Below are 22751 nucleotides of genomic sequence, written 5' to 3'. Positions count from 1 at the left end.
GGAAAGTAACTACAGAAGATTACCAACAAGCATTGGGGATGACCTATTCTTCAATTAACTTTCATATTACAGGTGAAAAACTCATATGTAAGCACTGAAAAACAATAATAAAAAAATAAGTAAAGTCTGAGTATGTAAGCCCACAACTTTTCTAATTTACTTAACATTCATCAGCTGTACATGGTAATAACCCCACGATACCAATTACATAGTTAAGAGATCCAAAAGTATTAAAAATTAGATTATAGGTATTAAATCATGTCTGGTCTTATTATTTTAGTTGAATAATACACTGGTACCAAATGACAGATTATAAATATAAATATTGCAATAATATATTGAATCTATATTATTCTCTTGTATAATTCAGTAGAAGTAGTACAACTTCTTAACCTTCACAGTAATATTTGTATTTCATAGATGCTAATCACCTCTTTGCTTCACAAAGAGCTATTGCCTCTCACACAGTGCCATGTAAATTCCTGTGCATACCACAAGTGTTGAAGAAAACTCTCACACCTATACTCGTAAATGTGTATTGTGCCAGCCTGTGAAATAATAACCATTAGACTATAGCCATTCACCAATAAGAGTGTGACATATCCTCCATGTGCAGTAATCCCATGAACATTATCATGTGAACACAGTCTCATTCTTTCTATGGCACTGATTTTTTTTCAGACTTTTTTTTTTCGTAAGATTCACTAGAATTTTTGCTGTTATTGCTACTATCAGTCACTTAGTCTTTGTTTTTCCTTAATTTTCTTGATTATCTGAAATAACAATTCTAAATATTACTTATTAGCTAGAAATTTCATTTGAATTATCTTTAATTTTAGTTCTTGTCGAGGTGGGTATGAAAATTGATCCATATCGCTTATTCTGGGTTCTCTTTGGAGATGAGGAGACTTCTGTGAGTCACGTCTCATCAGATTTGTCACATTTCTATGTCCTTAGTGACTCAGTTGAATTGCCTACTGAAGGATATTGTGCAGGCTGATGTGTGGACTTTTCCAATACTTTTATCTCACATTATTTGTATGATCTGGCAGTATCTTCCTCTGAGGGTTTTCAACTACCCCCTGTAGCTATCTTAACCATATCCACTAGATTATAAAGAGGTGCAAGTATGTCCATTACAAATATTCTCTTCTTTACTTTCCAGGGTCTCTTTTTTTTCACAGGATCCCACTCTGTGGTGAATGTTGCCCAGGCACTTGTGCTATTATCAAACCAATTCTACAGTAGCAACCATTAACACAATATACTTTATCTTGATTGCAATGGGCTCTGTAGAAATGAGTTGTTCCATAAGACTATCAGGAGTAAAAATTAAGGGGATCCTGCCCATCTCTGCTAATCATTGTATTGAACAAGTTATAAAAATTTAGGGAATTCGGTTCACCTATTGTACTGTTTCCATAGCTTTGTTCCTCAGTACTCCCCAATGTGCCCCCCCCTCCAATTCTACTGGTGGTGCTAGGGAGTTCTTACATCCAGTTTCCAGTCACTGGGGTGGTGGACAGAGGTTATTCCTCCAGAGTGGTGAAGAAGAGGCTGTAGTTGGACCTTGGATATTTTTTTTTCCCCAGAAGTTGGTTGGAGAGGCATCGGCCCTCATGGGAGACTACTCATAATACTGGTTCATATTTGGTGCTCGGGTATCTGGTTGAGTTGAGTGTGGCTCTTCTTTTTTGATCAATATTGGTTCAGTAGATTGTTCATAGAAGAGGGTCCATTGTCTTCTCATAATTCCAAACACAGAGTGGTCCCATCCTGGGTCCTTAGTTGACCACAGTTTGTTCCACATCCTTCCCATAATTCTGGGGATAAGTGGAATTTACCTTGCCCGCAAGGTTGGGGAATGAGGATGATTGTTCATAATTCCAGACCAGATGAGTTCTGTTTCCTCAGGTTGAGTATCGCATACAGGATCCCATCATTCCAAGTTTGAGATGTTGCCTTTCAGAATTATTCAGGTTGAGGAGAGAGTTTGTCCATTTCAGTGTTGCTTACCTTTTTGTCATGATTCTGGTGGCTCAAAACATATCACTCTATAGCTACAGGTTGGAATCTACTCATAAGTATATATATTGTGGTCTAAATGCTCTAACCACCAACATGGGAAGTAGGGACCATGACATTATAATGCCAACCCCAAGCAGTGGATCCTCACCTATCTGATTGGGGCTTGGCCAGTAACAATGATGGATCATGTCAAATTCCACCCGCAGTGCATGAATTATGTTCCGAGTGAAGAGCATACCTGTTCTGGATGTAGGGCGGCTCCTCTCCGACTAGGGTGATCACTTTCTATTGGCATGCACCAGATCTATGCAGGTGCATTCTGTATGGATAATGCCCTCACCAGTCCCTCCACCTTAACAATGTGGGATTCTAGCTGTAGTGTGAGAAGAGGTAAGTATGTTTTGGAAGTTAACATTTTCTTAAATCAAAAATGTATTTCCAATAATACTTTCCTCTGCTGACACTCTCCTGCCCTCCCTCCCAACTAAGAGCCAGTGTTAGAGACTGTGGATTGGGTTAGTCTTGAAAAAGTGTTAATATTATCTGAATGAGGTGCTTTTATACAGTACCAGGATAAAAGGCACATTAATGTAGATAGAGTGTGTCATGAGACAAATATTCCCGAGGGCAATTAAATGGGGAATAAAAGACTGGAGAAAGTGATAAAATACCAGACCAATGCTTAAATGGGCAAAGGAAGGAGACTATAGCTGTAGTGTGAGAGGAGGTAAGTATAATTGGAAATACATTTTCAATTGAAGAAAATGTTAACACCCATCTGCACCTGCTTAGTTCTTGCTGTTGAGATTGGATTTTCTGCAAGGCTGCTTTACAGTGTCTACATATATCTTCTAGGCCAATCTACATGAGAAAAAAGAAAAAAAAACACAATTAAGTGTGTGCCTGTCCTCACACCTTGCTTACTGTCTTTAGTTGTGGTAATCCATTGTACTGTCTTTCAATGTGAGACTTAATTCTAGATGATTGTACCTGATGACAATGGCTGACACACCTCTCCAGTATGCTCTCCCATTCAAATTCCTTCCATCCATTTCTTCTAGTAGAGTACAGAAGAACTATTGCTTCCCCATTCCCAAGCTACTGGGATAGTTGATATGGAGAGTTCCTTATCAGCTTGTACATTCCCACTGGAACAAGACCGAATGAATGCATCCCTGTTAGGGCTGGGGTGTTAATTGGTAGCTATGAACTAAGCCATTGCTGGTGGTTGGTCCATTCAGATAGGTCTTGGGTTCACCCTGGAACACAGGATTAAGGATGCTACTCCCAGCACCTGATTTTGTGGTATTTCTTCAACATGTAACAGCCTGACTTATAACCCTAGCAACACTGTTTTCCTGTGAGATAATGGGTGGCTGAGCAATCTGCCACTGCACCACTTTAGCAACATGTTAGCACCAAGCAAAAGATCCTTATGATAATATATTGTACTCTACTCTGTTGGGCAAAAAGTATTTCTTCCTTGAGATGTATGCAATTTCCCACCAAGCACTGCCTCACTAGGCTACCCCTGCCTGGTGGGTGTCACATTACATAGGCTTTTTTTTTTTTCCTCATGCTGTTTTCAGAAAAAGAGTTTGTTTTTGTAATGTGTGATTACTGGCCCTTCCACTTTTTTAATGTGGGATTCTAGCTCTTTGTGGTGCAGAGAAGTGAGTAGTGTTTCTGAAGTTAACATTTTCATCACCTGAAAATGTATTTGAGATAGATACTCACCTCTCTGCACCATCACCCATCCTTCCTTCCCACGTCTGGTACATTTAGTTTTCCTCAATGATGAGCCTGTGTTCACATGCTATAGATCACATGCAGGATACTGCTCATGAAGCACATGTCACCCTTGTGTTGGTGAAGGGCTATTGTCTAATGATGATTATATTATAGACTGGCACAATAATCAAAACTTTCAAGGGTGAGAGCTTTGTTCAAGGCTTGTGGCATGCACAGGAACTTACAAGATAGTGCACATGAGGTAATAGCTCTTTGTGGTGCAGAGAGGTCAGTAAAATGTTAATTTAGTTATGATCCACTAAACACTGCCTGGATTGTATGCAGTTTTTATTTTCATGAAAAAAAGTGAACCTGCATGAGGAATTAAAAATAAACTGATCACATGGTATTTAGTAGGTAAAATCACTGAACAACATTAAACATTAATTTCAAATATATCACTAAGTTCAAGGCAGCTTCACATGAACTTGTAATACGTATCTCATGATTATAATGAAGATAAAATTAATCTACAATATTCTTAAGTTATTAATTTACAGCAGATAACATACTTATGAATTGAACTTATAAGGGATTGTAAGTTGGTCTATATATATATGTATATATTATGGTGATCAGATTTCTGAACAGAAAAACTGAGACAGTCCAGCCCATGCCCCTAATTTCAAAATGGTTATTACAAGTTTGAAATAATTTAACTTTTATTTAACTTACTTTAAATTTATTAAACTCTTCCACAATATTTCCAAACATATTAACATTGTCATTGTTTTTGAAATCATTTTAACTACTTTGTTTGGTGAAAGACACAAACCAAATGAGCAAAAATAGTCAAATTATACTTCCAAGAAATCTTAAATTGTTCACTTTATCCAGTTCATCTTAAAACATACTTGGATTTATTTAAAAATCCATAACAGTTTCAACCATACTACTTTTAGGTTTTAGCATTACTTTGAAACTTTATGGACATATTTTTGTGAAGAATGAATGGAACATAGAAGCTCTGTTTTTTTTTTTTTTCATTAAATAGTCATAAAATTCAGTTCATGACTGTGTAAGGTGTATTTTGATGATGAGCACTGCACTAACCATCTCCACATTCAGACCTCTGCAGACCTTGGTTTCTCACTACCTACAGGTGGAGTTTTCAAGAGAGTTTGGTGGCAGGAGTGTATGTGATACAACAATGTGCAAGTCAAGTAGGCCTATTACGTTCATGATTCAGTGTGACTGACAGTTTGATGTCTTCATCATAAAACCAGGATATTTTGTTTATCCTGAAAACATCTGGTCATCCTAATATATATATATTTACATATTACCAAATGTGAAATACATAAATATCAAAAGTGAAAAAGTAATACATTTAGTACTAATGTAGTGAAATTACATGTAATTGAATTTTAAATGTAAAACTTATGCATTTCTGTATTAAATTGGTTATATGAATAAATAGTAAAATGTGAAGGTGATCAAATAAAGAAATTATACCTGATGATGGTAACTGTATTACAAAAACAAGTCGGCTGAGAAAAACTAATAAAGACTATCTCTCATTGTGCCAAAAAAACAGTTTGTGTTTTTTACCATTAATATATGATAGCATAATGTGCCTGGAAAGGATTCAACTAATCATTTATTTTCACAAGACTTGGAGAGCTGGAATAATCAAAAATAGTAATAATATAAAACACTACTTTTGATTAGTTGATTATTTTTGTGAACATGAATAGATTTAAATGTAATTCTAACTACTCAAGTGTTTTACCTGACACTTATCAATGTAATGCATGCTCATAGGTAATTGATTATATTGATTAAACATCCAGCTCTAATGTTTCTATGATTTCATTTATCAAAACACTGTACCTGCAGGAAAGATATGTAAGAGAAGTGAAGGGGTCTTTTTTGTTTTAGTTTTAAAGAGTTATGCTAAAAATTTTGTTAAAGAAACAAATTATAAATAGAAAATGAGTAACTAGGCTTATCAAAGTTCATTTGTAGGTCTTTAACTTGTGTCAGAGTTTAGAGTCATGTATATGTATGTGTGTGTATATGTATGTGTGTGTGTATGTATGTATGATTCAAAATTGAAGTTTTACATTTTTGTGTAAAAAAAATAGCAAAGTGTGTCACGAGGAATAACTTTTTCATTGTATTTTTCTTGTTCTTCTTACTTTTGAAGTTATTTAATTAAAAAGTGAATTATATAATAATTATAAATGTGTTAGTGTTCTAGAAATAGAACATTAGTGGAAAAATCATTCACATGTTCATTAAGCTTTGGAAATTGAGATATATTTCAATTCTTAAGAAACTTTATTAAGATTGCAATAAAATATACTTTGCTAATGCTATTAAATTGTAAAATAGTATTCTTCCTGTACATAATGTAATTATTCAGAATATGCAAAATTAGTAATTATTCATTGTTAGATATACATAAATGTTCATTTTAAGTTTTATATGAGAGTATTATTTAGTTTATGTGGTGCAAACATTAAAGTAAGTTATTTTAAGAAGTGATAGTTATGGCAAGTTTATGAATCATTTGTTGTGTAGTTCAGTTGTTGTGAATTGATGACATGTTACTCAAACCTTCTGAATTTTTCTCATTATTTTAATACAGTACTGTTGCATCATATATCAAGTAGCATGTAGAAAATACTAGGCCTCAGTTGAGTTATTTATAAATACGCATACAAAATGTGATAGGAAGTTAAGTAAAAAGAAAAGAAAAAAAGATAGGGCTAGATATAGACTGGGTGATCATGAGTTTAGCTATAAAGTGTGTATAGTGGTGACTTTTTAAGTGTAATAATTGCAGATTGTATTATAATTACAGAGCAGAGAAGAATAATTTGTCTTGTCAGTTGGGTTCTAAAGTAACTTAACCAACCTGTGTGGACTTTTGATGTAAAAGAGAATTATTTAAAGCTCTGAATTCAACTGTGGGAATCAACAGTGTAACGAACATCTGTATATACTTTTGACTTGTTTTAATATATTATTTTAAAACAAGTGGACTGTGTAATGTTTGTTTATTGTTGACATTTATTGCCAACAAGTCACAGACACCTACGGTAAAGAATCCTGTCCATACATTCACATATACATAAAAACCTGACATTGATGAAATGGGTAAAAAGATTTTAAAATGATGGTACTGGTTTCTTAAATTTATAAAAAAAAGGAAAATCCTCCAAATCCATAAATAGAATTGACATTTTCTGTAATAACTATTTTTAAAGATAAGTATATGTGAAAATACTATAATGGAATTTGGAATTTATAACTTTATAGCTTTATTAATTTGGTTATAGATTGGTTCTATTTACTAATATTCAAATGACTTCATTTATTCTTAAAAATACTACTGTACATGCAGGGAAGATGTTTAAGAGAAGTGAGAGAATCTTTTTTTTTATGATTTTTTCTAAAAACGTAAGTGATTTAATAATGTTTAGCTACAGCAAATATATTTTCCTTCGTAATATTTGAAGTTACATATCAATTTATAGATTCTTGTATGGTACTAAGCTTTAGAGTTATAAAACTTAAATTTAATAGTAATTTTTTCACATAGCCTTGATAGTTTTTAAAGTTTCATTAATTGAAATTATAACTTGCAACCATAGCATTGCATCAATTTTTATTTGTTAAGATTACGAAATTTTGTAGTTTTATAAAAAAACAACTATTTTTTCATTTAAGAAAGAATATTTGTAACTGAGCTAAAATTATTTAATTTCACAACTATTCTTTTAAATTTAGGAATAAATTTTGTTATGTTTTTATAGTTAAATTTGGTCTGAATTTTTTTTCATCAATCTCTTGCACGACAGGCATTAATGCTAGATCACTTACCACCTTTTAAACACAAGCTGCATGTATGTTGTAACTTAACAGTACTGTATATCTCAGTGGTTTGAGAACAGTGCATTATGTTTCTTCAGAAAATGGTTTGGTTCTGATACTGAATGAGATTGTTGTACAGTGATGAAAAAATGATTAGATAGATTGAATAATGTTAATTGTAATTGAACTATAAGTAATAAAATTTCCCAATACAAACAAATTATGAATAGAAATAGAAATTCTGGTTATGTTTATTAAATTTTTTCTATCTGTATATGTGAATGATTTTTTTATATATATATATATATATATATTTTTTCCTTTTCTAACCAGAACTGAAAACCAAAAATAATAGTGTTTATTTCTGTACTTTTATTAAAGCTGCTTTTATTGCTCTGTTATTTATTCATTGATTGTTTTTATGCTGTTAAAATATAAACTTACATGAACATTTGGAATTATGATTATTTTATATATATATAATGAAAGTTTGAACTAAAATGTCAGGTTCAAATGAAATTGTGCAAATTTTCAAACAAGTTTTAAATCCTTTTTATTTTTGAAACCTAGTTCAGACTTGAGTGTTTTTAATAGAAGAAAAGTTTCCTTTATGCTGCAGTTAAAAAAATTGTACAATGCTGTATACCAAGATAAGATTATTGATAACCATTAACATTACTTAAGTAATGTTTCAGTACTAGAATAGTACTGAAGCATTGCCAAGTAAATTTATTACAGATAAACTATACATCATACATGTTCTTAGGGCTACAGATATTTTCTTTTGTTGTTTTGTTTTTTTTTAGAAAAAATGCAAGACCGCATAAGTTGTTGTGTTACCCTAATAATTCTCATTTAGTTAACAGCATAATCTTATTACATTTCACCAAATGGCAATACATGGAATCTAAGCTCTAAAAGCCAAGTGAAATTGCTAAAAAATCCTGTTTATTACAATCTTGACAATACTTTCAAGGTAAAGACTGAAGCTTATGGCAATTAAGGTAGCCATATAGTTATAGTACCTTCCAAGAACAGGGATTGGAATTTTTCTTTGCCTAGGTTTTTTTTTAAATAAAAGAGTACAAAGATTTTATTTCATTATTATTTTTCACAATATACATGAAACACAAAAAGTAGTTAGAGATAATTGATGGAATATTATTAGAAATTTAATAGAAAGTTTTAGTGAATTTTAGTTTTAAAATACCTTTGCTCATTAACTGAAAGCCACTAAAGGAAGTCAGTGGTTTAAAATGTTTTTATATTCATTAAGCATAGTCTCACGACAAAGTGTAAAAATTCGGACATCACATGGTATGATATGTCCTTTCTTACACGTATAATTAACCCTATGTCAACAGGATGGACATTTGATTCACCTGGTAAGAACCATGTAACCATGAAGTTATATATACTATAACTCTGAATGTACAAAGTGTATCTTCACAATTTGACAAACTTTTACAAACACTGTCAGAAACACTGCCCTGCGGGCGGCTGTTTGTGGTAGTAATTACTAATCGTAGTATTCATACCTGATTGAAAAAAAGATTTAGAAAAAGTGAACATCTTATAAAAAAAAAGTGTTTTTGTTTTGGAAGTGCTGCATGGGAAAAATGTTCAGATTGTGATTTTTAGTTGTATACAACTCATTACACCAAAATGATTCAAGGTACAGAGCTCAAAATGTTCATAAATTTTACTGATATAAACTATAATGTTTTTATTTACTAAATGTGGCACTGTTTATTGAAAAAATAATAATTTTTTTAAGAACTCTAGTTTCTTAGTATTGCATTTAAACATTACATCGATAAGGATATAATCAAACCCCCATGTACAGTCCTAGTGAAAGTTGTGTTCTTGTTATAAGGAGAGTACTTTTATTTAAAATTGTATTATATTATAATGAAATGGTTGTTGTACGTACCACAGTTATTTTTTTTAATTGTCTAAATCTTGAATACTCAAAGTAAACTTTTTTGAGATTTTTGTTTGTGATGGATGCCATTCGGTAGATAGTACAGAAGTTTTTGTTACATACATAGATACTGACATACATGATATGTCTATTATAGTAAGACATTGTATAAAAAAAATCAGAATTTTTAATGAAATATTTTTGCTAAAGATTTCTGTGAATTTTATGAAGCCTTTACTGAAACGGTCTGAGTGAAAGGTGATTTTCATGCTAAGAATAAAATCCTAAAAGCTTCAGACCTCTAACCTTTTCACAACTGCTTTCTTTTAATGTTATTTTTTTTAACCATCTGTGACTTGTGTGACAAAGCAACAAATCACCCAACAAGAGCTTCGGGTAAACAAACTACCTAGTTACATCACACAAACACAGCCCCTATATTCCTTGAAGAGAGAGAGAGAGATTACAAGAAATTGTTTATCTGACTTTTTTTAAATTTTCATATTGAACCTAATAATTCTTAAATTTCAGTTACTTTTCTGAAAAGGTATATAACTTGAAATTAAAAATATACATAAAAATCAAATTTAGCCTTGAGGCCTTTTTTGCACTTTGCTGTTTGGTATAATAGCCTTTTTTTTTCTCACTATATATTATTTTGTCCAAAAATTAATTCATGTAACTTTCAGATATGCATTTTAGAACACAAAAATATTTCAGGCAGTAGAATAAAATGCCCAAAACTACTATAATTTATGTGGCTTTCTAACTAACCTATAAATAGGTCTAAAAAGTTCCACAACTTCTGAAAGCAACATCCTTATTCTAAACATATGAAGCTCTCTTCATGAACTATTGGCTTTGACTGCTAAAACAAAACAAAACAGTCATTTGATTTATGTAATTCAGAGTATTTCTTTTATTGGTTACAACAAGTTCAATAGCAGTGCCACAGAGAGTTATAGACATTTTTTAAAAGACAGAGGAGATGGCTAAGGCATGTCATGTGAGTTGAACAAATATAGAGACATCTCAGTAAATCAAGAAGAGGTTGAAATTTTATATTCTGGCTTGTCAGTGTTCATAGTATGTGTTTCTAATTGGTTGAACAGTCTGAAGCTCTTATAAGGGAACAGAAAAATATCTATAAATGAAAAGTCAGAGTGCCACCACATTATGTGAATAAGAGACGTACAGAATGAGAACCTATTTAAATATTTCCTTTTGAAACTAAGAAATTAAAACTTAGGTAGTATAGAATTTTTTATTATAGCTTACGTTTCATGACAAATTTATTAACACACATTGACAATAAAGTAGTTGAATTGAATTTTTAATGTAACTAATTCTGAAAAGGTTGTGAAATGCACAGTTTGACCCTCCCATATTTCTCTGTTTCAGTTTCAGTGTGAATGGTATAAACATGTAAATCTATCACTAATGAATTAGTTGATATCACAGCAATTTCCATGAAATGTTTTCAGACTAGAGGCTAAGCCATTGCATATTAACATTTATATGCTGAAAGTTTTAAAACCATTATTTTGAAATCCACTTAGCTCATCCATTCCTCACCACCTTGAAAGATTTAAAACCATTATTTTGAAATCCACTTAGCTCATCCATTCCTCACCACCTTGAAAGATTTAAAACCATTATTTGGAAATCAACTTAGCTCATCCATTCCTCACCACCTTGAAAGATTTAAAACCATTATTTTGAAATCCACTTAGCTCATCCATTCCTCACCACCTTGAAAGATTTAAAACCATTATTTGGAAACCAACTTAACATGATCTTGGATCCTACATTTAGTAGTTGAAATGACTAATTGACAAGATAATTATCATACTAAATTCCGTTAACCAATATATGATATTTTTTTACTAGTTTGAATTTCTGAAATTGGATAGTGAAGTGAAAGACTCCTGCTGATTTCCTCTTTCAAGAAAAATGTGAAAAGTCTGTTTAAAATGTTTTGCGGTATAGTTTATCTTGTCTATGGTTTTATACCTTTTTATGGATTTCAGATCTCGGGTGATTTGTTAATTGTTGAATATTGATATCTGTATGTATATTTACAAATTACAGAAATACAGGTATCTACTGTTGTTTTATTCTAAAATTCACATACTTATTTCATAGATTAACAAAAAAACTTTATTTTGCCTAGTTCACTTCACATATGTATGTTATTAATGGCACTGTTGGCAAGACATAAGATATAAATTAAGTTACAGCTATTCCTGCTTCATGTCAGCTCAAAAAGTCATTAGTCAGGGGTGTCATTTAGGTAGGAGAGTGCTTTTATCCTCTCCCACTTAACTTCTCAATAAATGTAATTTTTGTCGTCTGCACATTTAGAGTTAGGTACACAATTGAACTATGTGTCCATTTGAACTGCTTGAATTATAAAGATTTCACGTTGTTGATTTCAGGACTTGTATCAGTCTTATTCTTATGTTTAAGAGTTGGAGTTTTCTACACTGATCATGTATGTATTGGAAATTCAGTATTGTGTTGTTCTTTTTACCACTTGAAGTTTCTGTGGGAATACTAAATGAGTAGTTTTGAAGTGAGAGGTTGACTTATAACAGTGTGTGTCCAGTGATGGTTGTATACAACTCTTAACAGTTTTGCATATTCAAAAATGAAATTTATTTCTTATTATAAAGAAGTTTAATTCTAACCTCATTAGTAAAAATGTGGCAAAAAATTTTTCAGAAGTGTGCATTTTTTATAGTAATGCTTATAGTAGTGAAAGGGAATTCGTACAAGATTTTTTTTATATAAATGTAGTACTAGAATTATTCTTAAGTGAACATGTGTTCATTGGTATAAAATCTCTAATAGATGACAAAATTAAACCTTTTGTTCTTGAAGGATATAATACTTCATTGTTAACCATAATATCCCTATGGTGAACCAATATGGTTGCTAATGGTAGTGTCCTTTTGAGTTTATTATGTGACACAATTCAACCAAAAAATGTATAAACTTTTTTTTGGGTATTAATCTTTAATGGTCACATCAGAAATCCTGCAAAAGCTGTAACCACATATGTCTATAGGTTTTGACTTACTTTCCAAAGGAATCATATGTGACCAAATATGTATATAAGTGGCAGGAAATAACAAAACATCTTCCTGTATAGTTGCACATAAAGATGTCTTATACAGTTTAAAGTATAGATATGACTCAGAAGATATCTACATTACTTCCTGCTTTTCTTATGAAAATGGCTGTTTTATGGTTTCCTGTCAAAGAGATAATACTTTTTAAGTCACCATGTTTATCTCTTAGACTGTATTGACCATATACATATAAGCATAATTGAATTTAATGATTACAGTTAGTATTGGATCCTTGTTTTTACTTATTTTTGATGTGAGGTTTTAAACGTTAAGTCATGATCATTCATAACATGTTGGTAGTATGCTCCATTTGATGTTTTTTAATGAAAAAATAAAGTTGGATTCTGAAATAATTTCTAAGTAAATTTGTTTCAGTAGAAATTTTAGTTGAATGAATTCCCAGCATAAGTAAAACATTCAGAAGGATTTGTGTGTGACTGTGAATTTCAGAGATGTTGGCTTTAGCCAAGTTGGCTAAATGGGTAAAATATTTCAGACAGTGGACATGTTGCTATCTCGTGTAAGCCTTTTTTTTTCAGTTTTATTTATTTTGTCTGTTATAATTTCTTGTTTTAGTTAACCATTAATATTTTATTTCTATAGTGTTAAAATGTCTGAGGCTGTCCAATGATGTAGTCAACTTAAAAGTACAAAAAGGTAAGGATTTTAGTCTTGAACTCATGAATATAAACATACAATTCAGTTAATGTATCTTAAACGTTTTAAAGGACCCAGAGTATGCTTAAGAATTGAGCAAAATGGATATTTGACATCAGAGGTGGATTGATGTCATAAAGCTGGGCTCTTGATATTCCTTTTTTCTTAATCTTCTTTAGTTTTCTTTTCTTCTCTCTCTCTCTTTTTATTCTGTTGGATGTAAGTGATCTGTGATCAAATTTTAGTCAGTGCATGTAATTTGAGGACCTTACCTTTTGACAGTTTTTTTTTTGTTAAAACATTGTTAGGAGGAATAAAGGTCATGTTATGGGTAATTGATATGTTTATTAAATTTGAAAGTGTGAAATTTAATTAAAATTCACTGAATAATTATTAAATGAATTCAGAGCTCATTCCAGTTGTTTAACACATAAATATGCACATGATCATAGTGAAATAATTGGTAGCAAAATGTCAGTTTTCTAAGATGTGTTTCTACCTTGTTTGGTATATTTAGATGTCTAGGAGTACATTTTGTGGGGTAGTTTGGGCGGTCATTTTACTATTGAGTCAGATATCTGATGATGACAAAACCTTGTTGAAACATTATATCTTTGTTAATATGTTAAATTTGTAATAAACTTTTCTTCATTACCCATTCAAGTTGTCTTCAAACTTATGTCTCAAAGTGGATTCCTCATCATCAAATTTGATTTCAACAGTTTCAGATTTTTCGTCTATGAAAAGCAAGTTTTCCTGAAAATAAGGTGACTTATAAGCAAAAGTAAAAAGAAACAGATTTTCAAGAAATCTTTGGATGTTCTTTAGAAACATGTTTTGTAGTTGTCATCTAAATTTAGTATGTTTACTTCTTCTGTAACTATGTTTGTACTTATGAAAGTATATTGTTTGTCTTGTTTTCTTTGTATCAGGTGGTTATTTGCTTCAATTTTCTTACAATAATGAAGTATATGAATAACCTCATTTAAGACATTGTAGCTGCTTTCACACTTCTTAGATAAGATATTTTTCATGTAATACTTTAAACTGTTAACATGGGAATATTCAGAATTATAAGTAATTTTCTTGGGGTTTTCCTCACCTGAATATTGAATTGGCATCAGGAATCATTATCACAGTTAAAATAAACTTACTTACAATTTTAATAATAAAAAAGGTTTACTGCTACTTGTTGAACAAATTAGGTTTTTGTTTGATAACTAAGAAGTCTTTTTTATATCTAAGCATTTTCTTACACTTTTCTGACCAAATGATTCTGAATTAAAGAAAGCTTGTTAACTATCACCCAAAAATCTGGTTTTAATAGGCAAGTGTTGGAAATGCCATTTCTCTCAGAACTGTAAGCCAGTTTATAGAAATTTTTTTTTCAAATTGTGATTGGATTCTTATTACAGTATCTACAAGTTTTTCATATATGAAAGAATTCTATTTGATGCATTTTTTGTAGGAACTTAATTTAACCTTTCTACAAGAAACTGTTATATTAGGTGTGGTATATATATATATTTTTATGACATTCATATTGCAAAACTTGGAGATGTTAAACTGAGATGGTCCCTGTAGCACAAATCTTGTGTATTTCAACCATGTTTCCACTTAATACCATTAAGATTTTGTGTAATATATATATATATATGCTTGATGCTGAGATGTTTGTATGTTCTATTTTCATGAAGAATGGCAGTTTCCTATAGTTCTGTGATCCACTTTTCAATATGAGTTTTTATTAGTTTTGATCTCCTTAAAAAGGTTAGGTAACTTTTATAAAGATGAATTTATATTATTTATTGAAAAATCAATTATATATGTATAATAAATTTTAATTTGTGTATTTTAAAGAAAATATTTCATTGTGGGTACATTTTAATGTTTTTTTTCAATTTAAATTTTATAATAGCATTTTTTATTTCATAGTTATATGACTCAGAATATTTTTCAGTTCTAAGCATGTGTACAATAGAAATGTTACTACTTAACAGATACTAATTTGAATAGATAGATCATACAACTTTATTACTTTTACAAGTACTTACAACAGTAATGATGGCTTTGAAACAAGAAATGTATTTACTGTAAAGATTGCTAAGAACTTTCAACCAAGTAAGTTAATACCAGAAGGCAACAAGCTGTTTTGATGATTTCATACAGCAGTTAAGTTGAGTAGATAAATGGTAATAATGGACATAAGATTTTGATTTTTCTCTTTCAGATTAATCACTATCATGAATGCTTTCTGGTTGTGTTTTATGTAGCTTTCTATTGTTGTTAGATGTGATGTAAACCATAGAACATAAGTTAATCAAGAATAAATGGATAAGATAAAGCACTTTTTTAACAAAATTCTTATTTTTGTTTATATTTCTTTCTTGCCTAGATCCTTTAACAAAGGAAAAAGTCTGGCGACATATTTCTGCCTCCAATGAAATGGAAGCCTTGCATAAATCATCCCACCATGAAGAACATCATGGCATGGGCGATGGGGTTCCCCCCCAAAAATCTGACTCTCTTGAAGCTAATGGTGCAAAAGAAAACAATGAAAATGTTCCACCCTCACCAAGGCATGATTCCACATATCAGCAAAGTGATTCTGATACGGAAAGTGTTAAATCGAACAGGTCTCAGACCAAACAACCTAAATTTGAGGCCTTTATGATGACAGGGGATCTCATTATCAATCTTAATGCTAAGACATCTCATTCATGCTCATTAGTACCCCAGAATCGAAGGATAGAACCTTCATCTTACACTCATAATTCAACACCAGCAAGTCCTGAGGAGAGTGAATATCGCTCTCGTTGTAAAGGAACAAAAAGAGAAGCTCCCAAATTTCATAGTCCAGTTTCAGAAAAAAAAGGTAGTTTTAGTTATAATAGCAGCTTTGTTAGGACTTCTAGAAGTGAGGACCATTTACAAAAAGCTTCTGTCACAACTGTAAATATTGACATTGATGATGATATGGCTTCTTCTTTAAACACTCTTCTCGACACTAAACAGGACACTTCAAATGAGAGGATAGTGTGGACCTATAATGCTCCAGTAAAACCAGGAGAATTGCCTATCAGTCCTCTGACATCTCCAAAGAGTTGTTCTTCATCCTCCTCCAGTAAGACAGTTTCCCCTGTGAAATCTGTAAGTCAGAACCATACAGCACAACAATATGATACTGATTTGTATGAAGATGGCAAGTTTCCAGACATTGGAAATTCATTTGAATCATCCAAAAGTTTTGCACAGAATGGCCAAAGAGATTATCACAGTGAAACTGAAGGTAGCAGTGAAATCATGTCAGCTTTTAGCAGTTCTGAAGACACAGAACAACTCCCAATAAGCAGCTCTGATCTCAGTTCTCCTATGGACAATTTATCACCATCTGAGGAGCTGAGGCAGGAGGACTGGGTTGTAGATATAAATGTCGAGGAATCGGTCAGAAATCACGAACTAGTCAGTGAAACAGCTAACAGACAAGAAGTGCCAATTATACAAAATAATTATAGTGAGAAAGAAATGACAAAAACTGTTATAGGTGAAAATCGACTGTGCTTACAAGTCAGCTCTGAATGGCCTCGGTCTCCTGAATCTAAAAGTAGTTCCTCGTCAACATCCAAACCTGACATTAAAGAGAAATTTGATAAAAATATTGATCGTTCACCATCAACAACTTCTGAAAGCACTATTGAAGATATGCCATATCAAGAACTCAGAAATAATCAGGATGAGGAACCAACTTCAACAGTTACAGAAGATGACACACGACAAACTGTTTCTCCACCAACTGATGATGAATCCGACATTGAAAGTCTTCATAGTTTTCATTACAGTCCTAAAGCTATAGATATGCCTTCTGCCTCACGACTAGCCAAAAGACTCTACAATCTTGAAGGATTTAAAAAAACGGATGTTTCGAGGCATCTCAGTAAAAAGTAAGTTTATCTGATGAAAACTCATTTACTCACAATTTGTAAAAGTAGGTAATCATATTAAACCTTTAAAGTAGTTGAAAAAAATCTAAATTTTAAGTAGGTAATAGGACTTAGATGTTTACTGTAATACTGTCTAAAAATAAATAAGGAAAACCTGAAAATTAATATGTAGCTATGAAAGCTTTGATGAAAGAATGAACATGTAAGATCACTAAGAAAGTCAAGTAGATTTCAAAAGACCCAAGAACTTGATTGCTTTTGAATAGATGGGTCAAGTTTAAGTGTAAGTATGGAAGACAGTGTTTTGTAGATGTTATTCTTACATGAGCATTGTCACTGAATAGTATATTAGCATTTGAAGGGTAGTTGGTGATTAGTTATCTGTTAATTTTGAGTTATACTAAGTCCTGTTAAACAATAATGCAGAGTTTGCTGTATTTAATGTAAATTATAATTAATTTCAATACAAATCTTTTTAAAACTATTTTATATTTTACTAATCTTGTTCATGATTAGTAAAATATAAAATAACTTTAAAAAGATTTATGTTGAAATTAATTATAATTTATATTATATATAGCAAACTCCACATTATAGTAAAGGATTACATTGTACAAGCATATGTGGAGACAATCAACTTATCTGCAGTATAATTACTTCAGAAACTATATGTTTATGCAGAGAATCTTACTGCATGTTAAAGTTGGGAAACACAGAAATTAAGAATTAAGATGTTTTAACTTGGAGAACTAAGCCTTTGAAGGAAAACGATAAAATTCTAAGTGGTGTTTTAATTTTTTTGTGTTGTATTTTTACAATTCAGGAACTTTATTCTCATTTTGTAAATGATGCCTTTTCATTTATCATATATAAGAACATTGGGGTTTTGTCTCACATGCTTCACAATGGCTCAGCAGTAAGTCAGTACTTATAGTACTAAAAACCGAGTTTTGATACCCTTGATGGGCACAGCACACATAACCCAACAAATAATAATATTGTCTTACTCACTGTTTCATATGTGGTTTGGTGTCTAGTCATGAACATCATACGTAGATACTTTGAAAATACAACTGAATATAACACTGTATATGTGAGTGTCACACTCAGGATATGTTTGGCTGGTATTCCATCGTCTTATTTAGTTATCAAGTCTTGTTCTCCTTCTTGCATGAGTGCAGATGCTCTCTTTCTCACAGAGCTGTGTGGAACTTTTTATATAGTTAGAGATGTAATATTAAAAATAATATAACATACATTATTTCAATTTGCAAAGTATCGTATTTTTAGTTTCTGGTTAAGAACTGTTTTCAGCTAACTTCTGTAGCATGACAAAGTAGATATGTTTTAAATTTTTGTGTACTCATGTACATATTGTGAGACATTTATTGAAACATTCTCTTTCTTCTTGTGAGTGAGTTGATAATTGTTAATTAGATGATGTTACAGATTGGAAAATAATCATTTTTTTCTTTTCTTTTCATAGTATCTGAAAATTAAATAGGCTTGCATGTCCTTACTTAGTAAACAATTTACAATATTCAAGTGAAGGATCAATGGGAAAAGTTTTTAGTCACCAGGTGCCATTACAAATACCATAAGATAACTTACTGTTTACTGCAGCTGCTAATCAATCATCTGGGCCTAAGTAGCTTCATATAATCATGATCTGAAAGTTAATAAAGTTAGAAAATTTTATTTGTTTTTTGACAGTAATATACACAGAAAATTCATAAAAATCTGTGTTTTTTAATAATTTCAAATGAGCTTTCTTAGAAAATACTCTTCACATATATTTATTAGATATGGGAAACACAAAGTTGTTATTTTAAAAGTTTAATTTTGCCCACCAGAAAGCATCACATAAGTTTCAGATTATTTTATAACCTTCAGTTTTGACAGGGTCTTCATGCATGGAACTTGGTACTTGTATATAACTGTTAAACGAAAAATAGTTCTTATTCTTGTCACTTCTACTTCCACAGTTAGAAAATACAGGAATTATCACCTCTGGAGAATGTAAGATTGGCTGGACCTAAACCAATACTGGTATTTTTGTATCTCAGTGAAAGCATAAAATGTTAATTTTAAAAAGTTGCCTTTTAGTGCCAGTGTGAAATGCCTTAAATTACCCATTTTCTTGTGTATGAATGAAAGTTACAATGTCTGGTTAATGCTTTACCAGGTTGGTTTTTCAGTTTTGCTCTAAGTAGGTAGCTTGCTCTGATTGAAGTTAATATTAAAGAAAATATAAATAGAATTTTCAGCATTCACTTGTTATATCTTCCTTTTGCTTGGATGATATTTGAAGAACTCTATAAATGTATGATTGAAAAACTCAGGAAATTAAACAGAAAACTTCTAATTTCTTTCATCTTTTAGCTGAATGTTCATTAGTGTAATGGATTCATAATAACAGAGTCTCTTGAAAAGAATATGAGGCTTTCCAGCTATAACTATTGTAATATGTGACAAATGAAATCCTAAGGTGGCTTTTTCTTTGGATTTAGTTTGCATGAGCTTGCAGTTTTGCACATGTGGTGGCAAGTAATTGGGAGCTTTCAGTGTCAACTATGGTTATATGGCGTGTTAGTTTTTAAGTGTGAACTTAATTCTAAAATTAAATTTTTTCATACTCCTGTTTCTGTTAAAGGGGATTCAAACAATCTTTGAATAGACTTTAATTTATTCTGCTTTTTTGGTAGAAATATACTACTGTCATCTATAGGTAATTATCTTTTAGCAACATTTAGCAATCTGTGATAGACTGGCCTGCCCAGGAGGAATGTGTCACCATTCTCATCCATTTGTGCCACTTTAAACTGGAGATTGAAAGCACTGGCCCTTTGTGCCTTACAAGTCACAGATATAACTTTAACACTTAACCAAATAAAATAATTAATTATTATTTATTTACTCACATATTTACAAGAAAAGAAGCACAAGTATGCAATATGGTTATTACTTTTTTTTTCAACCAGTGCTTACAGTGTTTGTTCAGCTACCTTCTTTTCTTATAAAAAAAAATGTTAAAGGTGATCCACTGTTCTATACAGTTGTTTTAAAATATTATGATTGAATAAAAACTGAAAGTAGGTATTATTGAAACCCACATCCCTTCTTGCTTGCTGTGGATATGTTCTAACCAAATAAGTTATCAGTCTGAAATGTCATAAGTCTTAGTTTTCACTTCATCATTATTAGGGTGGAAACTACACCATGTTTAACTACGTTGTTTGTTCATCTGACTTTTCCAACTTTATCCAATTAACATGTTTACCACAGTATGTGATAGTGTTGTTAGCAATTAATTATAGCACAATATTACATTGTTTACATCATTACTTAAGAATAACATATTGTATCAATATTAGCTTATTTACATTTAGAATAGTACATGCTTAATACGCATGCTTGTATGCTTATTTAACTGTTTTAGATACTTGGTAATGACACAAAGTAAAACATTTTTGCTTAGCTGTCACCCATCTTGATATTTTCCGTAATGTTTTGTATCTATGTAGCCAAATACTCTTTTCTTTTTTTTTCAGCAATGACTTCAGTAGAGTAGTTGCAGAAGAATACCTCAGGTTTTTTGAATTTACCAATGATGCTTTGGATGTTGCACTGCGAAAATTTCTCAAACAGTTTTGTCTAATTGGAGAAACACAAGAGCGTGAAAGAGTGCTCGTCCACTTTTCTAAACGCTACCTGGATTGCAATCCTGGCTGCTTTAAGTCACAAGGTTTATATTTTTATTTTTGTTTGATGCCTCTTTGAGCATATCTTTGATTAATTATGACAGTCTAAAATTACTTTAGTAATTTTTGAAGGATCATAACTCTTCACTTGATGTGGTTTTTAGTCTACATTTTGATATAAATGAATTATTTCAAAAGAAAAAAAAAGAATACTTAGTGTGAGGGAATACTATAATTTAATATTATTTCTGAGGGTCTTATAACTGGATTATCATTTGGAAGTTTTTTTTTTACTATGGGTCATCTTGCATTGAATTTTATATTACTTGCATGTTTATTATTAAGTTTCTAAGATTAGATAAAGTTCATAAACCTGTAGCTTAATATGAACGTACTGACATAATATTTGATATTACATGTACGTGATAATTATTAAATAAAAATTTACATATTTTATCTTTATTATTTCACACTACTTTTAGTTGTTCATTAGTTTGAGGGAGTTGCATTACTTTTATTGTCAGTATCACATTTGACATATATGTGCCATATGGTGTACTATTTCTGTGTATGTTATTGATCCTTATTTTTTGACCACTTAGCTTCAAGTTGTGAATGTTCAATAACCAAATGTAAAGGGCTTTGATACAATCATTGTTGTGTTCAGATCACAGAGAGGACTTACTGAAATGCAAATATAATTTTGTTAGTCTTCCAACTACACGTATGGGCTATGACAACATAAATCCTTGTTTCAATTACTGTTTGCTTGAGTGTTGATTTAAAAATTATAGCTAGGATATTACACATATTCATAAATATATTTTGACATTAGCATAAAATATTTTATCTTGTGTCATTTTCAGTTTCTTTTTTTTTGCCTTTTTCCTTGAAACTTTATTTGTGCTAGCTTAGCCTTGCATGGTATTAAAGATAAAAAAATCAAATTGGATATAGTTTAATGAAAAAAGTCTTAACAAGTCACAAACAATTTTCTCACATCTTGAAAAGTTCTGAGCTCAGAATTTTAGTTAGAAACTTTAAGGAATATTTTTAAATCATGTAGATAATCACTATAGATAAATGTACATTAGACTTTACTCAGCAGGTTAAAAATACTTTTCAAATTGTTATGCTGACATTGTTTTTACAGATGCAGTCCATACTTTAACTTGTGCACTTATGTTGTTAAACAGTGATTTGCATGGTGAGGTAAGGGGACAAATTACTTATTAGAGTATAGTGCCTAATAGTAAATTAATACTGGCAATTTGCTCTTCAAATCTTTGAAGGTGGAATATTTAATAAGTCCATATTTTATGATTATTAGATTGTTTGAGGAAAAATTCTTTAGATCATATGTATTTTATCTTTGTATAATTATATTGTAAATTATCTCACTTTATATTTTTGTATATCAGATCAAGTAATGTCTTATTCATAGTAATGGAACCTTCAAACAATTCTTACTTATATGAGTGTGGCTGGATCATTCCTCTTGATTCTCTTATGATTGCTCAATCAACTTATGTATTTTGCTTTTGAGGAGTTTCAAGATGTAAAAACTCAGTTTTATGAAATATTTTGAAAACTTCTTCAATTAATCTGTTTAAAAATGTGATTATCTCTGTAATAAAGTATTCATCCAACTAATATTTAGAATCACATGATAAAAATATGTCCATAACATCATTATGCAGATTGTGAAAGTAAAGAGTGTAATGTTTCTGTTAAAATAACAGTAGATATAATT

General features: G+C 31.1%; 1 protein-coding gene across 4 annotated transcripts in view; it reads left to right on the top strand.

Annotated features, from left to right (window-relative positions):
- The window catches only part of LOC106478661 (PH and SEC7 domain-containing protein 2-like), a 123486-nt gene that overhangs the window by 72583 nt on the left and 28152 nt on the right, over window positions 1-22751 (top strand). For 2 of the 4 annotated variants that reach the window (XM_022382299.1, XM_013939217.2), the window contains 4 exons: window positions 13303-13356; window positions 15752-17297; window positions 20849-21042; window positions 22152-22210. In XM_022382299.1, coding sequence (XP_022238007.1) covers window positions 15802-17297; window positions 20849-21042; window positions 22152-22210 — 1749 coding nt within the window. In that variant the 5' untranslated portion in view covers window positions 13303-13356; window positions 15752-15801. Of the gene's footprint in view, window positions 1-13302; window positions 13357-14020; window positions 14124-15751; window positions 17298-20848; window positions 21043-22151; window positions 22211-22751 lie in introns of all 4 variants that reach the window. The other 2 variants (XM_022382297.1, XM_022382298.1) reach the window with 2 other exon arrangements.

Source organism: Limulus polyphemus, unplaced genomic scaffold (genome assembly GCF_000517525.1).
Source record: "Limulus polyphemus unplaced genomic scaffold, Limulus_polyphemus-2.1.2 Scaffold239, whole genome shotgun sequence".
NCBI classification, from domain to species: domain Eukaryota; kingdom Metazoa; phylum Arthropoda; class Merostomata; order Xiphosura; family Limulidae; genus Limulus; species Limulus polyphemus.
Note: the sequence above shows the minus strand (reverse complement) of the source record. Positions and strands in the feature narration are given on the sequence as shown.